The 17,459-nt window shown below is 35.1% G+C and overlaps 1 protein-coding gene across 2 annotated transcripts in view; it reads left to right on the top strand.

Moving 5' to 3' along the window:
• TRPC4 (transient receptor potential cation channel subfamily C member 4) overlaps window positions 1–17,459 on the top strand; it is a 161,365-nt gene that overhangs the window by 33,487 nt on the left and 110,419 nt on the right. For both annotated transcript variants that reach the window (XM_060288122.1, XM_030882455.3), the window contains exon 2: window positions 10,110–10,514. In XM_060288122.1, the coding sequence (XP_060144105.1) occupies window positions 10,137–10,514 (378 nt within the window). In that variant the 5' untranslated portion in view covers window positions 10,110–10,136. The remainder of the gene's footprint in view (window positions 1–10,109; window positions 10,515–17,459) is intronic.

Genomic DNA, 17,459 nt, shown 5'->3' with positions numbered 1-17,459 from the left:
TTAGAATTAAGACTACGATGTAAAATTCTAAAAACTGCGTTATCTTCAGAAAGCGAATTTATCTTTGTAGTTATAAAATAAGTAGATTTGAAATGACTTCATACAGTTGTGTTTATCTAAACAACTAATAAGTTTGGAAACAGTTTCCTTGGAAAACTCATTTGTGTATAATGAGGAGATACCCAGTCTATAAGCAAGAGCAAAAGTCATGTATCAAAGCAGAATACAAATAACGTTGTATTTATAAAAATTAAGTCAAAAATTATAGAGCTTTATGAAAACATGAAGATGATTATAAGTTTAATAGAGGAATAGAAAGAATGACAAAGTAATGTGTCTAAAGTCACGTGGCTTATTGGCAGAGACAATGACAAAAGCAGAGACAAACAGGATCAGAGTCTAATCACTACAGTCATTAAAGATTATCCACTTTGTCATCTGTCTAGTTCTTGAATTCTCTCTCCAGTATATTTTCCCTTTTGAGTTGTCTCTTGCATGCTTGAATACTGTCAGCAACAGGGAGTTTACTAACCTCTGAGAAACACATTTAATCTTTGACAACAAATATTACCATTAATAGATCACTCTTTAGTTGAGAAGAAAGCTTTTTCATTATAATCTCTACCTATTAGTCTTTATTCTAGTATTTGCAGTCATGAAACACAAGTCAAATACCTTTTAAGCATGAGACTTCTGCTAATTATCAAGAACAGCTGATTGTTCCTTTTATAAAGTAAACTTCTACTTTGTGATTAAGAGGTTTTTTTGTTTTGTTTTGTTTTTGTTTTTAGTAACATATACTGTGTTCTCCTTATCAAAACTTAGAACATTTAGGCAAGAACAGAAATCACCAATTACCCATAGGTAACCTTTCTTAATTATAAGCATAGTTACCTCCTTCTTACAGGTTTTATCATTGTTGTAGACATTAATTTTACTGTGTTCAAAATTTTATCCATGATTAGCACGTATCATAATATGATCATTCTGCATAATATTAACTTTTAATACATATTATTTTAATAGTGGTGCACTTTTTAATTAAATAGATATTTAGCTCTTAATTGACTAGCTTACAATTATTGGTTTTTAAGTCTCTCCAGTTTTTTCTGACAATATGTTAAGAGTTATTTTTCCTATGTAAGAGTTATTTTTCCTTTTGTGCATACATCATTGCCTGCTTTATGAAATACACCTCCAGGGTTGATTCCTGGGAGAGATATTCGTGGGGTAAAGGGCTTGAACCTTTCAAAAGGGTGATACACATATTTCTAATTCCTTTTCACTTTAAACTATCACTAACAATTAACAATAGAAGTATTTTCACTGCATCTTTTCTGGTACCGGTTATTCTTTTGTATGTAACGTGATCACATTTGACATGCAATGTCTTTTATCGTATTGGTAGACTTCACAGTTTTAGAGGTCAGTAAAGTAGAATGCATTTTCAAATGATATTTTCCAGTTATATTTCCTTTTCTCCCAGGAGGCTGTTCTTTTTATTCTTTGAATCTTAGTGATTTTTCTTTTCTATTTAATAACCTCTTCTCAGTCATATTTATTTTGAATAATTTTCCTAGTTGTTTTGCCTCTTAATTTTGTACATTGTTTTCATACTAAGATTTTTTGCATTCTGTATATACATAGCATGATTCTTCTTCATGGTCTGACATTTTCCTATCACTTTGCTTCAATATTTAACTTTTAAATATACTTTGAATCACTCTTATGGTGTTACTAAATAATTATTTCCAAAACTTCTAACCAACTGTCTCAACATTGTTTATTGTTATTCCATTTCCTGCTCTGATTTTTCATGCTTCTTGTTTGATACGCTACTATGAAATATGTGTTCCATTACTTCTCCGTGTCTCTCTCTCTCTCTCTCACACACACACACACACACACACACACACACACACACACACACACACACACACACACACCCCACCACGACCAACAGCAATAACATCTAACATGGTATCCTTACCTCTGCAATAATCTAATGGGTATTTTTTTTTTATTTTGGCGTCATATATTTATCAAATATTCCATATGTGCATACAAATTTAAGCATTTTTATATTACTTTTGCTATCACTACAAGATTTGTTCCTTTTTGTTTTTCTCAAAAGACTCACCATTACCGTAGTTACCATTCATACATACACACACGTGCCCACACACAATGTCAGAAATTAAAGGTCAGCTATGGACTGCAGGATCTGGTTGTTCTGGGTGACTTTTGAATAAATTTTGCTGTTGAATATTTCATTTTTGAAATTAGGTTATTTTGTCTTTCTTTTGTCTCATCTTGTAAACTGCTTATCTGCAACATGTATTGCTTTTCCCCCACATTTCTTCTTAATATTGCTTCCTTTATGACAACTTATGCTTTCACTGTCCACAAGTAGTGACATCTTTGACACAATGAAAGAAGTAAAAGTGTTTCTGATGTAGTAACAGCAATATGTGTGCACACATTCTTGTTATAAAATGATATATGTATCCCTTAAAATCTTCACATTCTATGAAGGTATGAAAAAATAGGGATATGGGAAAGGATTAGAATGAGAGTACTTGAAATATATTCAATCAGAGCACTAATAAAATATTAATAAACTCAATAAAATATGAGCAGACATTTAAATCTCCACAAACATACCACCATCAGAGTCTGGGTCTTGCATTCTTAATCCTAAGGGTTAATGTTTCCTCCTTCGTGATATAAACTCTTGACGGCATTCACTTGGTTTATTGGCAGATGGTCTTAGTTTTCACTCTTACGCATTTCCAAATCAATCAGCAGCCTAAATGACCATTAAAAACAGAAATTGGAGGGACTTTCCTGGTGGTCCAGTGGTTAAGACTGCACACTTTCACTGCAGGGGGCCTGTGTTCCATCCCTGGTCGGGGAACTAAGATCCCACATGCTGTGCAGTGCGGCCCAAAAAAGCCCCAAAACAAACAAAGAAAAACAGAAATTGGATTATGTACGTCCTCAGCTCAAAGCCCTTCAAGAATTGCTTATTATGTTTTGAATACATTCCCAGATCCTCGCACTGCATTTCCTGGCTACAGAAGCCATTTCTTCCACTCTCTCCCTTGCTCACAACACTCCAGACATGCTGTCCCTGTTTTACATCCTAGAATGCATCCTGCCCCTCCCGCTTCACTGTTTTCTCACTTTCAGATCGTTTTAACATAATGGTCTTCTCTGCACTTTTTAATTTCACTTAGCTGGCTTTTTGTCATCTTTCATGTCATAGAGAGGTAACCCCTGAGCCCCCTACCTAAGGTAGATCTCCATCTCTCTCCACCCCTTCTCATCATTTGTTTCCATTGTAGCCCTTAAAAACGGTAATTTTGCTGTGGGTTCCTTTGCTTTTTAAATTTTTTGTGGGTCCTGTCCAATGGATCCTAAGCTCCGTGAGTGCAAGGATCCCAGCTTCAGTGTATTGCCAATGCTTAACATACACATTTGACATACAGATGTTCAGTAGATACTTTATTCATTCAGTAAATATTTATTGTGTACTTTTTACATACTAGACCCTTTTCTAAGCCTCGTACATAGATCAGTGAGCAAAACAGACAAAAACTCAACTATTTAAACCATAGAAATCTTTCTCTTTATATCTATACTTTCTGTATATTGTAGTGTCATCCTATGATCAAATATGGTCTTCATGTGAGCAGTCTTCTGAGGCTGTATGCATGAGACTAATTTTATTCCTCCCTGTATTTAAATACTTTTAATAAATATGAAATTCTAGATTCAAAATTCTGTTTGGTGGGGGTTTATCATTTTCTACTTTTCAGTCAAAACCTCATTACATTCTAACCTCCAAATTTGCTGTTAAGAGGTCTGATGTTAATCTGATTCTTTATTCTTTTTATGTATCAGACTCCCAAAACATTATCATAGTTTCCCAGTAAAGCAAGGATAAGTTCTTTATAACTCCCAGCAGTAGGGAGAACATCACATTGATACAGCTGTGTAGTGCCACCAAAGGGGACAGCTGGGGAGAATATCTGTAGGGTTTTCTGCCCTGGGTACAAGGAGTTTAAGGTGGATATTTCAAGATAGGAGAATGATTGATATTGGGCAATATTTGTGACATACTAATTTAGGATTGGTAGATTTGGCCAAGTAAGGGTTCTGGAGAGAGTCTTGATAAGTATAGTGTTTGATAAGGAAGCTGTTTGCCCAGGTGAGCAGGATATTATCTCAGATAAACTTATATGCAGGAATTTCTTGATGGGAATAGTGAAATCCTGAGTTATTTATTGGTTTCACAGTCTTATCTTCCCTGGGCAAAGTTTTTCTAGAACAAAAACTAATGTTGTCACAGCTATTCCTTATGATGTATGTGGTAGGGGATATTCTCATAGGGGATATTTTTTTCTCTTCCTTTATAATTTTTTTTTAATCTATGAAGGAGTTATTCTTATATATCTTATGTGGTACTATGGATTCTTTCCATGGGAGGTCTTATATCGTTTATAATTATGAAAATTCTTGGTCATTAATACTAAAAATATGTCCTGCCGTCCATTGTTTTATTTTCTCTTCATTCAATTACTATTTTATAGATTTTGGCTCTTATACATACATTCTTTTTCTCTTCACTTTTACTTTTTCCTAACTGGGAGAATTTCATGATCTGAACTTTCAGTTTACTGATTCATTCCATGGTCATTCTACCAGTATCTCCAATTACTTATCCTTGATGATTTCTTATTCCTCAGATTTTCTCATATTCTCTTTATAATTTTGTAGATATTTATACACGTATTTTAGTCTCCTGTTTACAGGTATATTAACTCTGTTTCTCCCATTATAAGACATTCATTTTGCTAGCCTTGGCTGTCTTGTACTTTTTTCCTCTGTGCTCTCATTTCCCTGGAAGTATCAGCCAACTGACCAAAATCTCATGCCTTTCTGATGATTTAGGTAGTAGTGATAGGAAGTGTATTCTAGAGCGGAGAGCTATAGGTGTGTTGATTTACACATTACAGTTAAAAAACCTTGGGGATAAGATAGTTAGAGAAGAAAACTAGGTAGAAAATGAAAGCCTTTTCCCCGGGGTATTCAGTAGCTTCGTGACTGTTGGCTGGATGTCCGGTTATGCACTGTTGCCTTCAACGGGCCTACAAGTGCTAAACCATTTTTTGGCACCTGACTGAAGCAATTTTACCCTATTAAATTTATTCCTTTACCCAAAATGAGAGAGGAATAACTCTGAAAGTATAGTCATTAATTCATTGATTCATCAACAAATTTGGGGCACTAACTACCTGCTTAGCATTGGGGATGCAATATTGTATAAGTCACAATCTTTTATACAGTAAAAAAAAAAAAATGTTCTAAAGCTAAGAGGTCCACAGGGTTTACGAAGATGCATAAAAAAGGCCATTAACTCTGCCTTAAGAGGAGGAGAAGAAAAATCCTCAGAGGCTATGATACTTCACAGAAGGTTTTTAAAACTTGGCAAGAGTTGCCAGAGACTCAGGGGAGGAACAATTTTCCTCTTGTAAAGAAAAGTGTGAGGAAATGCTTAAAACGGTAGTGGCCAAGTGGTTTGGGATTCTTGTCAGTGTAAAATAAGGTTTTCCAGGAACTGCCTTGGTAGATATATCTAAGAAGGCATTTAGAAGCCAGGCCATGGAGGTCCCGTATTCCATAATAGGTTAGTGTTTTTCCTGTGAACGGTTCTCAGTCATTTAAGGATTAAAAGTGAGAGAGTGATTGAATCAGCTTTACATTTTAGAAATATTAGGCACGTGGCATTGTGGAGACTAAACAGGGAGGATGAAAGGATAACATCGGTGAGATTATTAGAAGGATATTGGTGTAGCCACGTGAAAGATGATGAAGAAAAAGCCTGGAGTTAGGAATGATAGCCAAAATGAGAGCATTATGCTTTTAGGTGGAGTACGCATTATATCAAAGATTATTGAGATAATATACTATACCAGTAGCAAGAAAAAAATCCGAATTGGATTGAGTGTGAATAAGTTATCTGCGAAATTGTTATTTTATATCAGATTTCAGAAAAAAATACAAATACAACTTAGATATGTGCCATAGTTTCCTAACAAAAAATGAGAGTCTTTATTTCTCACTGTGTCATAAGATCACATGTGTATGAAATGTATCTTTTGGTAGTTAGGGAATAAAAAGCAAAAAGAAAAAACAACGTTGTTTGGGGAAATTTTATTTTACTTTTAATAATGCATACTCAAGAGTGGAGATTTCTATTTTCTTTCCTTTGTGTTCTTCGGAATTCAAGTTCACTGTTCTTTGCACCACACAGCTAAATTTATCCCTTAGGGAATATGCCTTCAGACCCTATAAATATCTGGAACTTTTGTTTTCCTGCATATCTTCATGTCGTTTAGATGATTGTGGTTTTCATATCTAGGGACAATTTTTAAAAAATTTCTCTTGGGATTGATGTCAAGGTGAAGCTCTCCCGCAGTTTTGTTTCTTAAGTCCCAAACATATTTAGGGAAAATAAATGTTGGGTTAATTGAGAATTCATGTCGCGGGATTTGAGTTTTTCTTCATCACATCCCATAGCTCTTCCGAGTCTTTGAAACATAACTTGATGAAGCAGCCATATTACTTCTGGCTTATGTGTCATAAAGGGGGCATTGAAATCAAAGGATTTGTTCACCTCTGTAATTTATGGGGGAAAAAATATCTTTTTCCTCCAGAAAGTTTATTCTGAAAGTGCAGGGTCAGAAACACGCTTTTATTTCCACATTTGAGGTCAAGATATTTGCTTCAGTGAGACCCCTGTTTTTTTTGCAGACGTTCTATCCAGTAGCAATTCCGTTGTTGCTGATAAGAGTGTCAGCTCAGGAGCCGTCGGCTTTATCGGCAGCTTCTCCTTGCAATTACATCCGTGTATCACAGTTTTCAATTGTTAAACTTGATTTTTGTCCTTCTGTTAGTATCACTGCACCAGGTAATCCAGAAGGACAAGTGGATGTACTGAAAAATTATATACTCTTCCTGACTTTCTTAAGTTTTTAGCCATCAATCAGAGTTGCTCCACCTTCTTTCTCTTCCCCTCTCTCTCTCTTTCTCTATGTTTTACTATTCCACTGTAAATATTTAAATTTTATTTACTTTATGTATTTACATAAAGTAAATAAGTACATAAAGTAAATAAATACATAAAGTAAATTTTATTTACTTTATGCATTTACATTTTAAGTATATTTCAAATCCACGTAGGCTCCCAAACATGAATTCTTGTGTGTGTGTTTTTTTTTTTTATCAAATTCAAGATGTTAAAAGAGGACAGCAGATAAAAGGTCTTTCTCAGCACTAACTCTTTGATTCTCCTCACCCATTCCTTCATCGTTGTTGTTTCTCCTCACTTTATAGATGGAGAGACAGGTTATCTAATGGAAAGTCTCATGCCCAATTCACATCTTAAACACAACGTTGAATAGAATATATCTTTCTCTCAATGTCATATTACTCTTTTTGAAACTTACGTAGTTTACATTTATGGTAGTTATCTGGATTAAATGAAATAGATTTTAGTAAGTCTAACTTCTCATTATCTGTCCCCTCCTCTCGCACAAATTCTCCAGTATCTGCTATGTTGTGCTCCAATCCCTTCGTTGTCACCAACATCTTGTACTCTGAAAATGAGAAGTCAAATGCTGTTTGCTGTCTAACATTTTATATGATACCATCATTAATAAAACAAAGTAAATGAAATAAAATGAAATACAGTTTTTCCATCCTCTAAGCTGATTCCTAATCCTGACTGAGCCATAATTCACATGAATTTCTGATACTGTGGATGTGTATGTATGTTCATACTTTCATTTTAACCTGTATTTTGGGTAAGCTACAATGAAACACTAGTCTTAAGCAAAAATATTGTTGGTGGGAAACCTTGGATTCAACTCTAGAAAATGAAAATTAATGTATTTTTCCAAGAGCCATGGGTAAGGACAAAGTGAGGTAATAGAGAATGTATACTGCTGAAATAGAATATAAGTGGTGGTTATTATCATTATGAAGATTTACACTATAGTCTGGATAAAATTGCCATGTGAAAACCACAACTTTGATCCCGCACACTTTCATGGATGCTGACATGGATAGAAAAGTTGTGCTGGGGAAGCGGGTGACAGTTGCCTTCCTAAGGCAAATATCTTAATGTTACCACTGATGCATATATGGGCCATTTGGGATCAGAAAATTAAAAAGAGATAATGTAACATAATAATGATGTTGATTTTTGAAGTTTTGGTTATACTGGAGGACTATTAAATTGTCTTTGTTGTCTGATAATATAATTTTGTTCCCGTTATTCTAGTCAGTTAATGCATTGTCTAAATACTGAAATTATAGTCAAGCTTCAAGTAAGCAATTTGCATGTCTAAAATTAATATATCTGAACACCAGTATTAATTTTTATGTTCCTCTGAAAAGGTAATATTGCTATTTAAAGAACTTATAACACACTTTGTCTGCAATTATAAAAATAAATTTAGATCATGCTGTATAGTTGGTCATTATACATTTAAAACACCAAGACTAACAAAATGTGAAATATTTGAGAAAAATATTCTGGATTATTGGATTACCACTTTTTGCTTAGTCTATGAAGAGGCCTTAATAAAGTGCTGAATCAAATATGCCAGAAAGGAAGAAATTATGGAATTGCAGTTTTGTGTATTAGATCCTGAACCTAGATATTTGAGAACTCATGATGCATAATCTGGACATCAAAAAATAAAACTTAACTATTTGATAACTGAAATTACTGTTAAATTGAGGTAGCATACAAACAATGCATACTTTCCCAAATTGAGAACATGACATTAAATATAATCACATTTGTCAATGCAATGCATGTTCAAGCTACAGTTAAAGCATTATTCAAATCTGGTTAAGTTACTTATAAAATGATTAGGTCTGAAAAGATCAATTAAGATGAATATGCATGTTCAGGTACTTAGAATACCCCATTCATTTTAATTTGATGTAGTGAATGTATGTATATAAACGTGGGTTGAATATAAATGACATAGAATAATAAAATAGTTCAGACCGTAAGTATGGAATCAGGACCTAACAGCAGTAAAGAAATTATATTCAAAACAGAATACATTTTTCAGTAAGTTTGTACCTCTAAGATGATTACCAAATCAGTATAACTTTTAGCGACATCAGACTTTTTTATTAATCTATTTTAAGATGATAATCTCTTATTTATTTGAAATAATTTCCTGATCTTCGACAGTATATTTACTGTAACTTCAAAATAATATTACATTTTACAATAAATGTATTCCTGCCTTGTGGTTTATTGTTTCATGATACAGAGGTAAGAGAATTAAGAAAATAGCATTTTCATAATAAACCATATATTTAATCCTTTTCTACATGCTGCTGTTGGAAATTAAATTGCCTAGACTCATCTTGATAATTAATACCATTGGTACACATTCTTTCTTCCTCAATGAATTTACTTACAAGAGGAAAAAAATAAAATTATGCTCATCGGGCTCAGTATGATATTTTATTGACATTAATATTAGTAACTCACAGTAACTTTAACGTCAGTTCTTACAAACATTAAAACTAGAAATGAAAGTGAAAAACATTTTGCCCAGATATTGATACTCCGTAATCTCAACAGCATCTCCATGATGAGCAAAACTGACAGTGACTGACATTCTTGAAAATCCCTGGTCCAGTTTGGGGACCCCAGAAATACAGCCTTTGACTTTCAAGGTTCTCCGTTAAAAACAATATATATTTATGATAAATTTGGTAAATAATTTTTAAAAATTACAGGTGCAACCTCTGACAGACGTCACTTTTTAAGTAACTTGCCAAATACTGGCCTCTCTTTCTTCTTAAGTAAGAACTTTGAAACCTGTGTTTCTAGATAACTGAATAATTATTGCCTATTTCCATTGTTTAAAGGGAACATAACTTCTCACTTAATAATTACGGTTTCATCGTTGTTATTGGCCTCACTGTGAGTTGTTAAATGCGATCCGTAATCATTCAAAAGTGTGCTAATACTAATCCTTGTGTGTGTTGGTTTTTGTTTGCACTTTCAGAGACCAAGAAATAGCATGGCATGAAACATGGCTCAGTTCTATTACAAAAGAAATGTTAATGCCCCCTACAGAGACCGCATCCCTCTCAGGATAGTCCGAGCAGAATCAGAGCTCTCACCCTCCGAGAAAGCCTACTTGAACGCTGTGGAAAAGGGAGATTATGCAAGTGTCAAGAAATCCCTAGAGGAAGCTGAGATTTATTTTAAAATCAATATTAATTGTGTCGATCCACTTGGAAGAACTGCTCTCCTCATTGCAATCGAAAATGAGAACTTGGAGCTCATAGAACTACTCTTAAGCTGTAACGTCTATGTTGGAGATGCTCTATTACACGCCATCAGGAAAGAAGTTGTCGGAGCTGTAGAGCTGTTACTGAACCACAAGAAGCCCAGTGGAGAAAAACAGGTACGTGCAAAAATACTAGCTTTAGTTTATTTTACTTGCAGAAGGTTTCTGTGGATGGTCATATTCTCCCCAAATACTAAGAAATGTTAGCCTTGAAATCAGAACTATTACGACACAAAACCACGCTAAGTACACATTTTATACTCTCCAAAAGTCACCGCCCCCTGCACCCCCTACCCCGGCTAATCAGACTTTAGTGAGAACCAAAGCAAAACAAAGTAGCCTGTGGTGGCTTCCCATACATTGGAAACGTTTCTATCTAATGGTCAATAATGTTTTCGGGGGGCTACTGTGTACGTGTGGGTGTTTCTCCTCTCGTGCGTCATTTTCTGACGTTCTACAGTGACAGGCTGAATTCTTTTGCTAGTTTCCTTTTTAACCTGCTTGCCTGTTCTGGAATTCTGCATGTTATTGCAGAAGTGAGTCGTACATATAATTCTGATATTGTTCTTTAGCAAACTCCAATAGATTCTTTTAAATTGAGACTTAAATTTTTTAAAAGCAGGAAAAAAAAGATTACTAAAAAGTAACTGAACTCTGACTGTAGGCTTAACTATATCAAATTTACTAATGGCAAAATGTAGCTGTATCTTAACATCACAGGTAGAAAATAAAACAAAATGGCACACAATTATAAATACAATGTGGTTTTATTCCTATCTCCCTATTTTTTTTTTTTTACCACCAAGGAAGTGGAGAAATCGTTGACATAAATGAATAAGGAATCTATTTTTTCCTTATTTTCTATTTTTCCCATTTGTCCATCTAGATCCTTCCCTTTGTTACTGCCCTGTATCTGAATCGTCTCTCTGATCCTTTATCCTTTCACACTGAACTCTTCACTTCCCTGCATCAAGTCTCACTGACTAACTGCAGAGACAATGCATGTACTTCATTGGCTCAAATCTGTCCTTTAAAGTAAAATCTTATAAAAATGTGTGTTATTACAGCTCTAGCAATTTCTGTTCTATTTGATAAGGCGCAAACAATTTCTGCAAATGATGGACTCTTAGAGATGTTACATTCCTTTAAAGCAAGCTCTGCTGTAGCTACTATTCTCTTTGCTTTACTGGAGGACTTTGATCAGAATCCCCACCATAATTAGGAGAAGAACTTCATGGCTGGGTGTCTCCTGAAAAAGTCTCCCCGGAAGTTTGTGTTGTATGGCCCATTCTTATGTCTCACCACCATGCACCCCTTTCCCTTACCTGAGCCCAAACTTTGATAAAACAACACTCCACGATGACAATAGTTCTTTGCTTGTTGCTTTACTAGCTTTTTGTTCTCATATCCAGTTGTTTGGGATACCTTCCCATCATATTGGTAAAACTTTCCTGATAGAAGGATTAGCTTCTTTCATGTATCCTTTCAAACTTGTACTAACCTTGACAGAGGTGGATAGGTAATGGTAATATCTGAAGGCATATGTTATGTTATATCACAGTTTTCCACCACTAGAGGAACGCAGGACACGTAGACAGGAATGAGTAAGAGTGTGTTTTTATCTGTGTAAGTTCAGGCTCTACATTCCCAGGCCCCTCGTGATTTTGAAACTCCTTCCACAATCATACCCCTAAAGTATTTGCATTTCCTAATAACAATGATCTTATCTCGTACACGCTGTTGTTTCATATCTATAAGGGCAACCATAAGACAGATGTTGGGACTGTGGGCCTAGATCATTTGAGGTTGCAACAAGTCAATAGAACAAAATTGCAATTGTGTTTTCTCTGTTTATTACTGTATAACCTTCTTAATTCTACTGTCTAGAGAAGAGTGACCAAACATTTCAGTGTCTCTTTAGTAAATGACATTTGTGCTGGCCAAAGTAATTTGGTGTCTGGAGAAGATATCTGCTATTATGAGATTGTTTGTTGGAAGATGTTCAACTTCTGAGCTAAAGTCTAGTCTGACAAGTGGGTCCTGGCTTCTTAGAGGCACTTGATCTGAACCCTGATTATTAATAAAAGGCAGTAAAGGTTTGCAATCTGCCAGGAGTCTGAAATATCCCAGGCCATGTGTTTCTGGAAGATTTCTCTTGTATCGGTTTGTAAGCCAAGAATTTTCCTTTTCTATTTGCACATTCTAGAATTCCTCTTCAGCGAAGGCACTGAGAATCAACAAAACATTGCATCTTTTGGTTTGAACTTTCTAATTTGGAAAGAGCAACTCCAGTCTACCTCAGAGTGCCTGGTATCTTGTACAATAAAAGTGAGGTTGTTAGGTCATGAAATGTATACAGTATAGCCCATAAAAGAAGTCCTCAGGGCTTGTTGGGGGGAGGAAAGGCAGACAAACCCCATGAGAGCCTGGCTGTTTATCTGTGATCTACATAGATAATGCATCTCCTAAGTATGGCCAACCTTGTTTGGAATAACAGTTTCCATAAGCCAGTGTCTGGTAGGTAACAAATAAATTCTTGACAGGAATTTTTTCTCTCATAAATTGTAATTCCTTAGATGATTCTTATGATCATTGAAAGCCATTTTGTGTTTACTATTTTTGCCTAATTTCCAGTCTCATGGGCTTCCCCCAAAGACCCTGGAACACATTACCATTCATTTTGTTGAGGTCACTGAAGCCGAGTGTTAAAACCTGAGAACACTAATATCCAAGAGGACAAGATAAACATAACTTGTCTTAAGATGAGTCAAGGAAGAGGATCTAATATAAAAAAAACATACAAATCTGAGGATTAGAACACTTACTTAGAACTTAAAATGTGACAGATGTGGATCAGGAAATACAGTCTTCTTTTACAAATTTGTCACAAATTGATTTCTTTCTCCTGAAGAAGGATGCAATGTGTGATGGCCTCCTGAAATCATGGGGGCTTGGGAGTTCAGATTAACTGTTTACTCTTCCAGTACATTCACCAGGGAACAATTTACAATTTGCATATGCTTACTGTGTCAGGTCTTAGCCCCGGCACTGGGGAGAAGACATTATTCCTGTTTTCTAGAGTCTAGTTGTGAAGAGAAACAGGAAGAATATCATGGGAATATGAATAAAGATGGTCACGGAAAAGATAAAAGAGAAATAAATCCTTGGGTAATTATGAAATTAAATTGACCGGACTTGGTCAATACAAAATATTATGTTTTAAGGTTTATAACTGGGGAAAGTTAATTCCGTTAACTGAGATAGAGATTATAAGTAGGGTTTATGAGACCTGCTTGGATATACTCAGTTTTCGATTTATTGACATTAACATCTAGGAGATAATTAGAAATTTTGGACTTAAGAAAGGGGTCTGGGATTGATACACAGATGATAGGGAAGACATTGAAACACATAAAATCACCTGTCTTCCTATCACCCTGACATTGATTGTCTATCCTTTCCATCGTATCTTGTTTAAATGATTATGATTGCTAGTATGTCAAAAACTTTTCTCAGTGCAGGATCTAATGAAAATATTTAGGTTTTGTCAGATAAATAGATGGGCATAGATCATTAAGTATTTCCTTCCCTATTTAATGTACTTCTTCATAAACCAGGGTTTTCAGTTCTTAGTGTTTTATTTTCATTTTTACTGTAAAAAATAGAAAGAGTAATACTTTATTTCTTTCATGTAGTAGACAGCATGGAGAACCTGTAGTTCTCCACACTAGGCAGGAAGATGGAACATCTTACTGGGGCTGCTCTCTTGCTACAATCATTACTCTGATACTCTCTGATGATTTATTAAACTTTTCTTTAACCTTCTTAGTACCTTATTTCTCTACAGGGAATAACCGACAGTGGCTTCTTCGCCCCTTTTCTCAGTCAGTTGATTGGTTACTTGACTTGTAATTATTTCTAGCAGACCTTTCTCTTTGATATCTTCTAAGGCCAGATTCAATTTCAGTTTTAGCTGCTTCGGTAAATGTTTAGCAGAAAAAGAACTTTCTTTTTCACTCTTCACTCAGACCGTAGTACTAAGTCTTCAGTATCATCAAAATTTCTGGGAGGACTTGTTAAAACGTAGTTTGCTGGATCCCACCCCAAGAGTCTCTGATACAGCGGGTCTGGAATGGGTCACTGGAACTTGTGTTTCTGACAAGTACCCAGGTGATATTCAATACTAATGCTTCTGGTCTAGAGACAACACTTTAAGAGCCAGTGACTTAGAAGATGTTGACAGTTACAGAATACCTATAGTTGTCTACCTTGTGTTAGGTGTGCTGGACTCTACCATGCTAACCTTACTTTAAGGAGATTTCAAATAATTAGCTTAAATATGAATGAGTAAGTGATATTTAATGTATGAGAATTTCCCAACTTCACTAATATATTTATTACATTTTCCCTTCTTTGGGAAAAATACTTTGCTAAACATTACTTATCAGTTCAACAGTTAAGATCCTAGAGTATTTCAATTGAAGAAATTTTTGGGTTGAAAATTCTGCTAAAAAGAGTACCAGATTTTAAAATTTTGAGGGATCTTGGAGACCATCTAATCCAGTCACTTCATTTTACAAAAGAGGGCAAGGAACCATGGACCCAGTGGCCTTTAGGGTTTAACCTAAGCAAAAGAATCTATAAATTAATAGCTAGCAACCAACCTGGAGATAGTCTGAATGATGAACATTCATTGAGCTTGTCACCATGCCAATAATTGTGATAAGAATTTTTTTTGCATTATCTCATTTAATCTTCACATTATCCTGTGAAGTTTGGTGCTTTTGTTCTCCCCATTTATAGATGAGGAAATGAAGGTACAAAAAGGTGTAAGTGACACGTCCCAGATCACAAAACCAGGAAATACCAGTGCTGGAACTCAAGAGTCAGAAGATAACCACCACACTGTCTGGCTCTAGCTGATTAGTTAATAATGCTAATTTAAGATATGGGTTATATAAATTTAAAAGAGCCTCTAGAGGTACATATTTAGGCTGTGTCTCTGTCTTGAACACTATGATGCCATTTATAATTTAGTGGCTCAATAGATACTAAGTCATTAGAAGCTATGAAATGCCAGGGAAGAACAGAGTTGAGTAACAGAAATGCTGACTTCTAGCCCTGTTCCACACTTGCTAACAGGACAAGCCTCTGAAAATCATTCTGAGCCTTGGTTTTCTTGGCTCTTAATTGGAATCATAGAATTAATTTACTTGCTTCTTAATGTCTGGTGGTGTTAAAATTCTGTAAAAGTGTTTTATAAGGTGACATGTAATAACTTAATATACTGTTATTACTGTTTTATGCCATATTCTCTGCCTTCCTATTGACAAACAGATATATGAATAATACAATAAACACTGGAAAGAAGTCCAGCCCTGGCAATTTACCTTTTTGACGTATGACTTCATTTTCATTTGAAAAATGCACTCACTGGAAATAGAAACCCTGTTCAGGGAGAGCAAAGTAGAATTTAACTGTTTACCCTTTTTCTTTCCATCTCAGTGCACATAGGGGATGTAAAAACTAATTTCTGTAGATGTTCTAATGCAATTTGTGACTTTAGAAACAGTACCTATTATGTGATCAGGAAATCAAAGGGTGAAATAGGAGATTGGCTTTAGCAAGTTAATGCAAATGTATATCCAAATCAAAATATACCCTGCTGGGCTTCCCTGGTGATGCGGTGGTTGAGAGTCCGCCTGCCGATGCAGGGGACACAGGTTTGTGCCCCAGTCTGGGAAGATCCCACATGCCGTGGAGCGGCTGGGCCCGTGAGCCACGGCCGCTGAGCTTGCGCATCCGGAGCCTGTGCTCCGCAACGGGAGAGGCCACAGCAGTGAGAGGCCACAGCAGTGAGAGGCCTGCGTACCACAAAAACAAAAACAAAAACAAAAACAAAACAAAAACAAAACACACACACACACACGTATATATATATATATATATATACCTTGCTGACTAAAAATAAAGGGCAGTTTTTAGTTGATATGGTGCTAATAAATATATCCCTGGCTAGTGGGCAGAGATAAAGTTTACTTTCATCTCTTACATTCATCTGATTTTCCTCACTGGACTTCAGAACAAGTAATTTACCTTCTGCAGTCCCATGAACTTCAAATGGTCCCTATTAAATGTCGTATCTGCTAAGACAGCCCATCTGTTCTAGTCTTTGGAGCTGCCCCTTGCAGAATGAAAACATTTCAGCTTCCTCAGTAGTTAAACACTTGAGGTTACCCCTTTCTATTTGCTTTTTTTACATCCTGGATATTGACAGTAATTGAAACTAAATAAATGTATAATAACCATAATCTTGGTTACTATCAAAATTCAGAGAGTATGCGAGTAAAAGCAAGAGCAAGAGAGAATTATAGTAAAGTATTAAAAATGTTCTCCCCCCAAAATACTTATCCTATTGTGAGACATAGCTAGATAAATCATCAATTATACTTTCTTTATATCTGGATGTAAAATATCAATAGGAAAGATGTTTATAATATTGTCTAAATCCACCATTAATATGAAAAAGCTGAAAATTATCCCCAAATATGATCTGTATAATGTAAAGTAGAAATCAGTATAAAGTAATTTTTATTAAAAAGTACTTTGAAAGTCTAAAAATTAAATTGAGTCTTATTATTCCACAGCAGGGAATTTAAATGCTATTACAACATAGAGCCTAGATTGCCTTTAGTCAATTGGCAATTGGCAATCACGAGAGATCTGAATAATTCTGCCCTAAATGGAAGAATTTTTAAAAGACAGACTATGTTACACTGTTAATATGATGAAGTGGATTAAGATAACAGGTCATTCTGACTCATAAAATAATACACACTGACATTTTTTTCTTCTTGAAGACCAGCAAATTATAGACAAGTAATTCTCCTGAACCATGTTCTTTTCTCTCAGCATATCACACTTATTATGAAAGTAAAAGTAATCATCATCATCATTAAATATGTTTGGAACCGACAAGAGCAAAAATCTTTTAGCTCCTTTTGAAACTCAAGTGAAAAAAAGTACAAAAAACAATCTCAAGCATTAGAGCTCCATGCATTG

This window comes from Globicephala melas, chromosome 18, assembly GCF_963455315.2.
Source record: "Globicephala melas chromosome 18, mGloMel1.2, whole genome shotgun sequence".
In the NCBI taxonomy this organism is placed as follows: Eukaryota; Metazoa; Chordata; class Mammalia; order Artiodactyla; family Delphinidae; genus Globicephala; species Globicephala melas.
The sequence above is the reverse complement of the archived record's forward strand: the minus strand, read 5'-3'. Positions and strand labels throughout refer to the sequence as shown.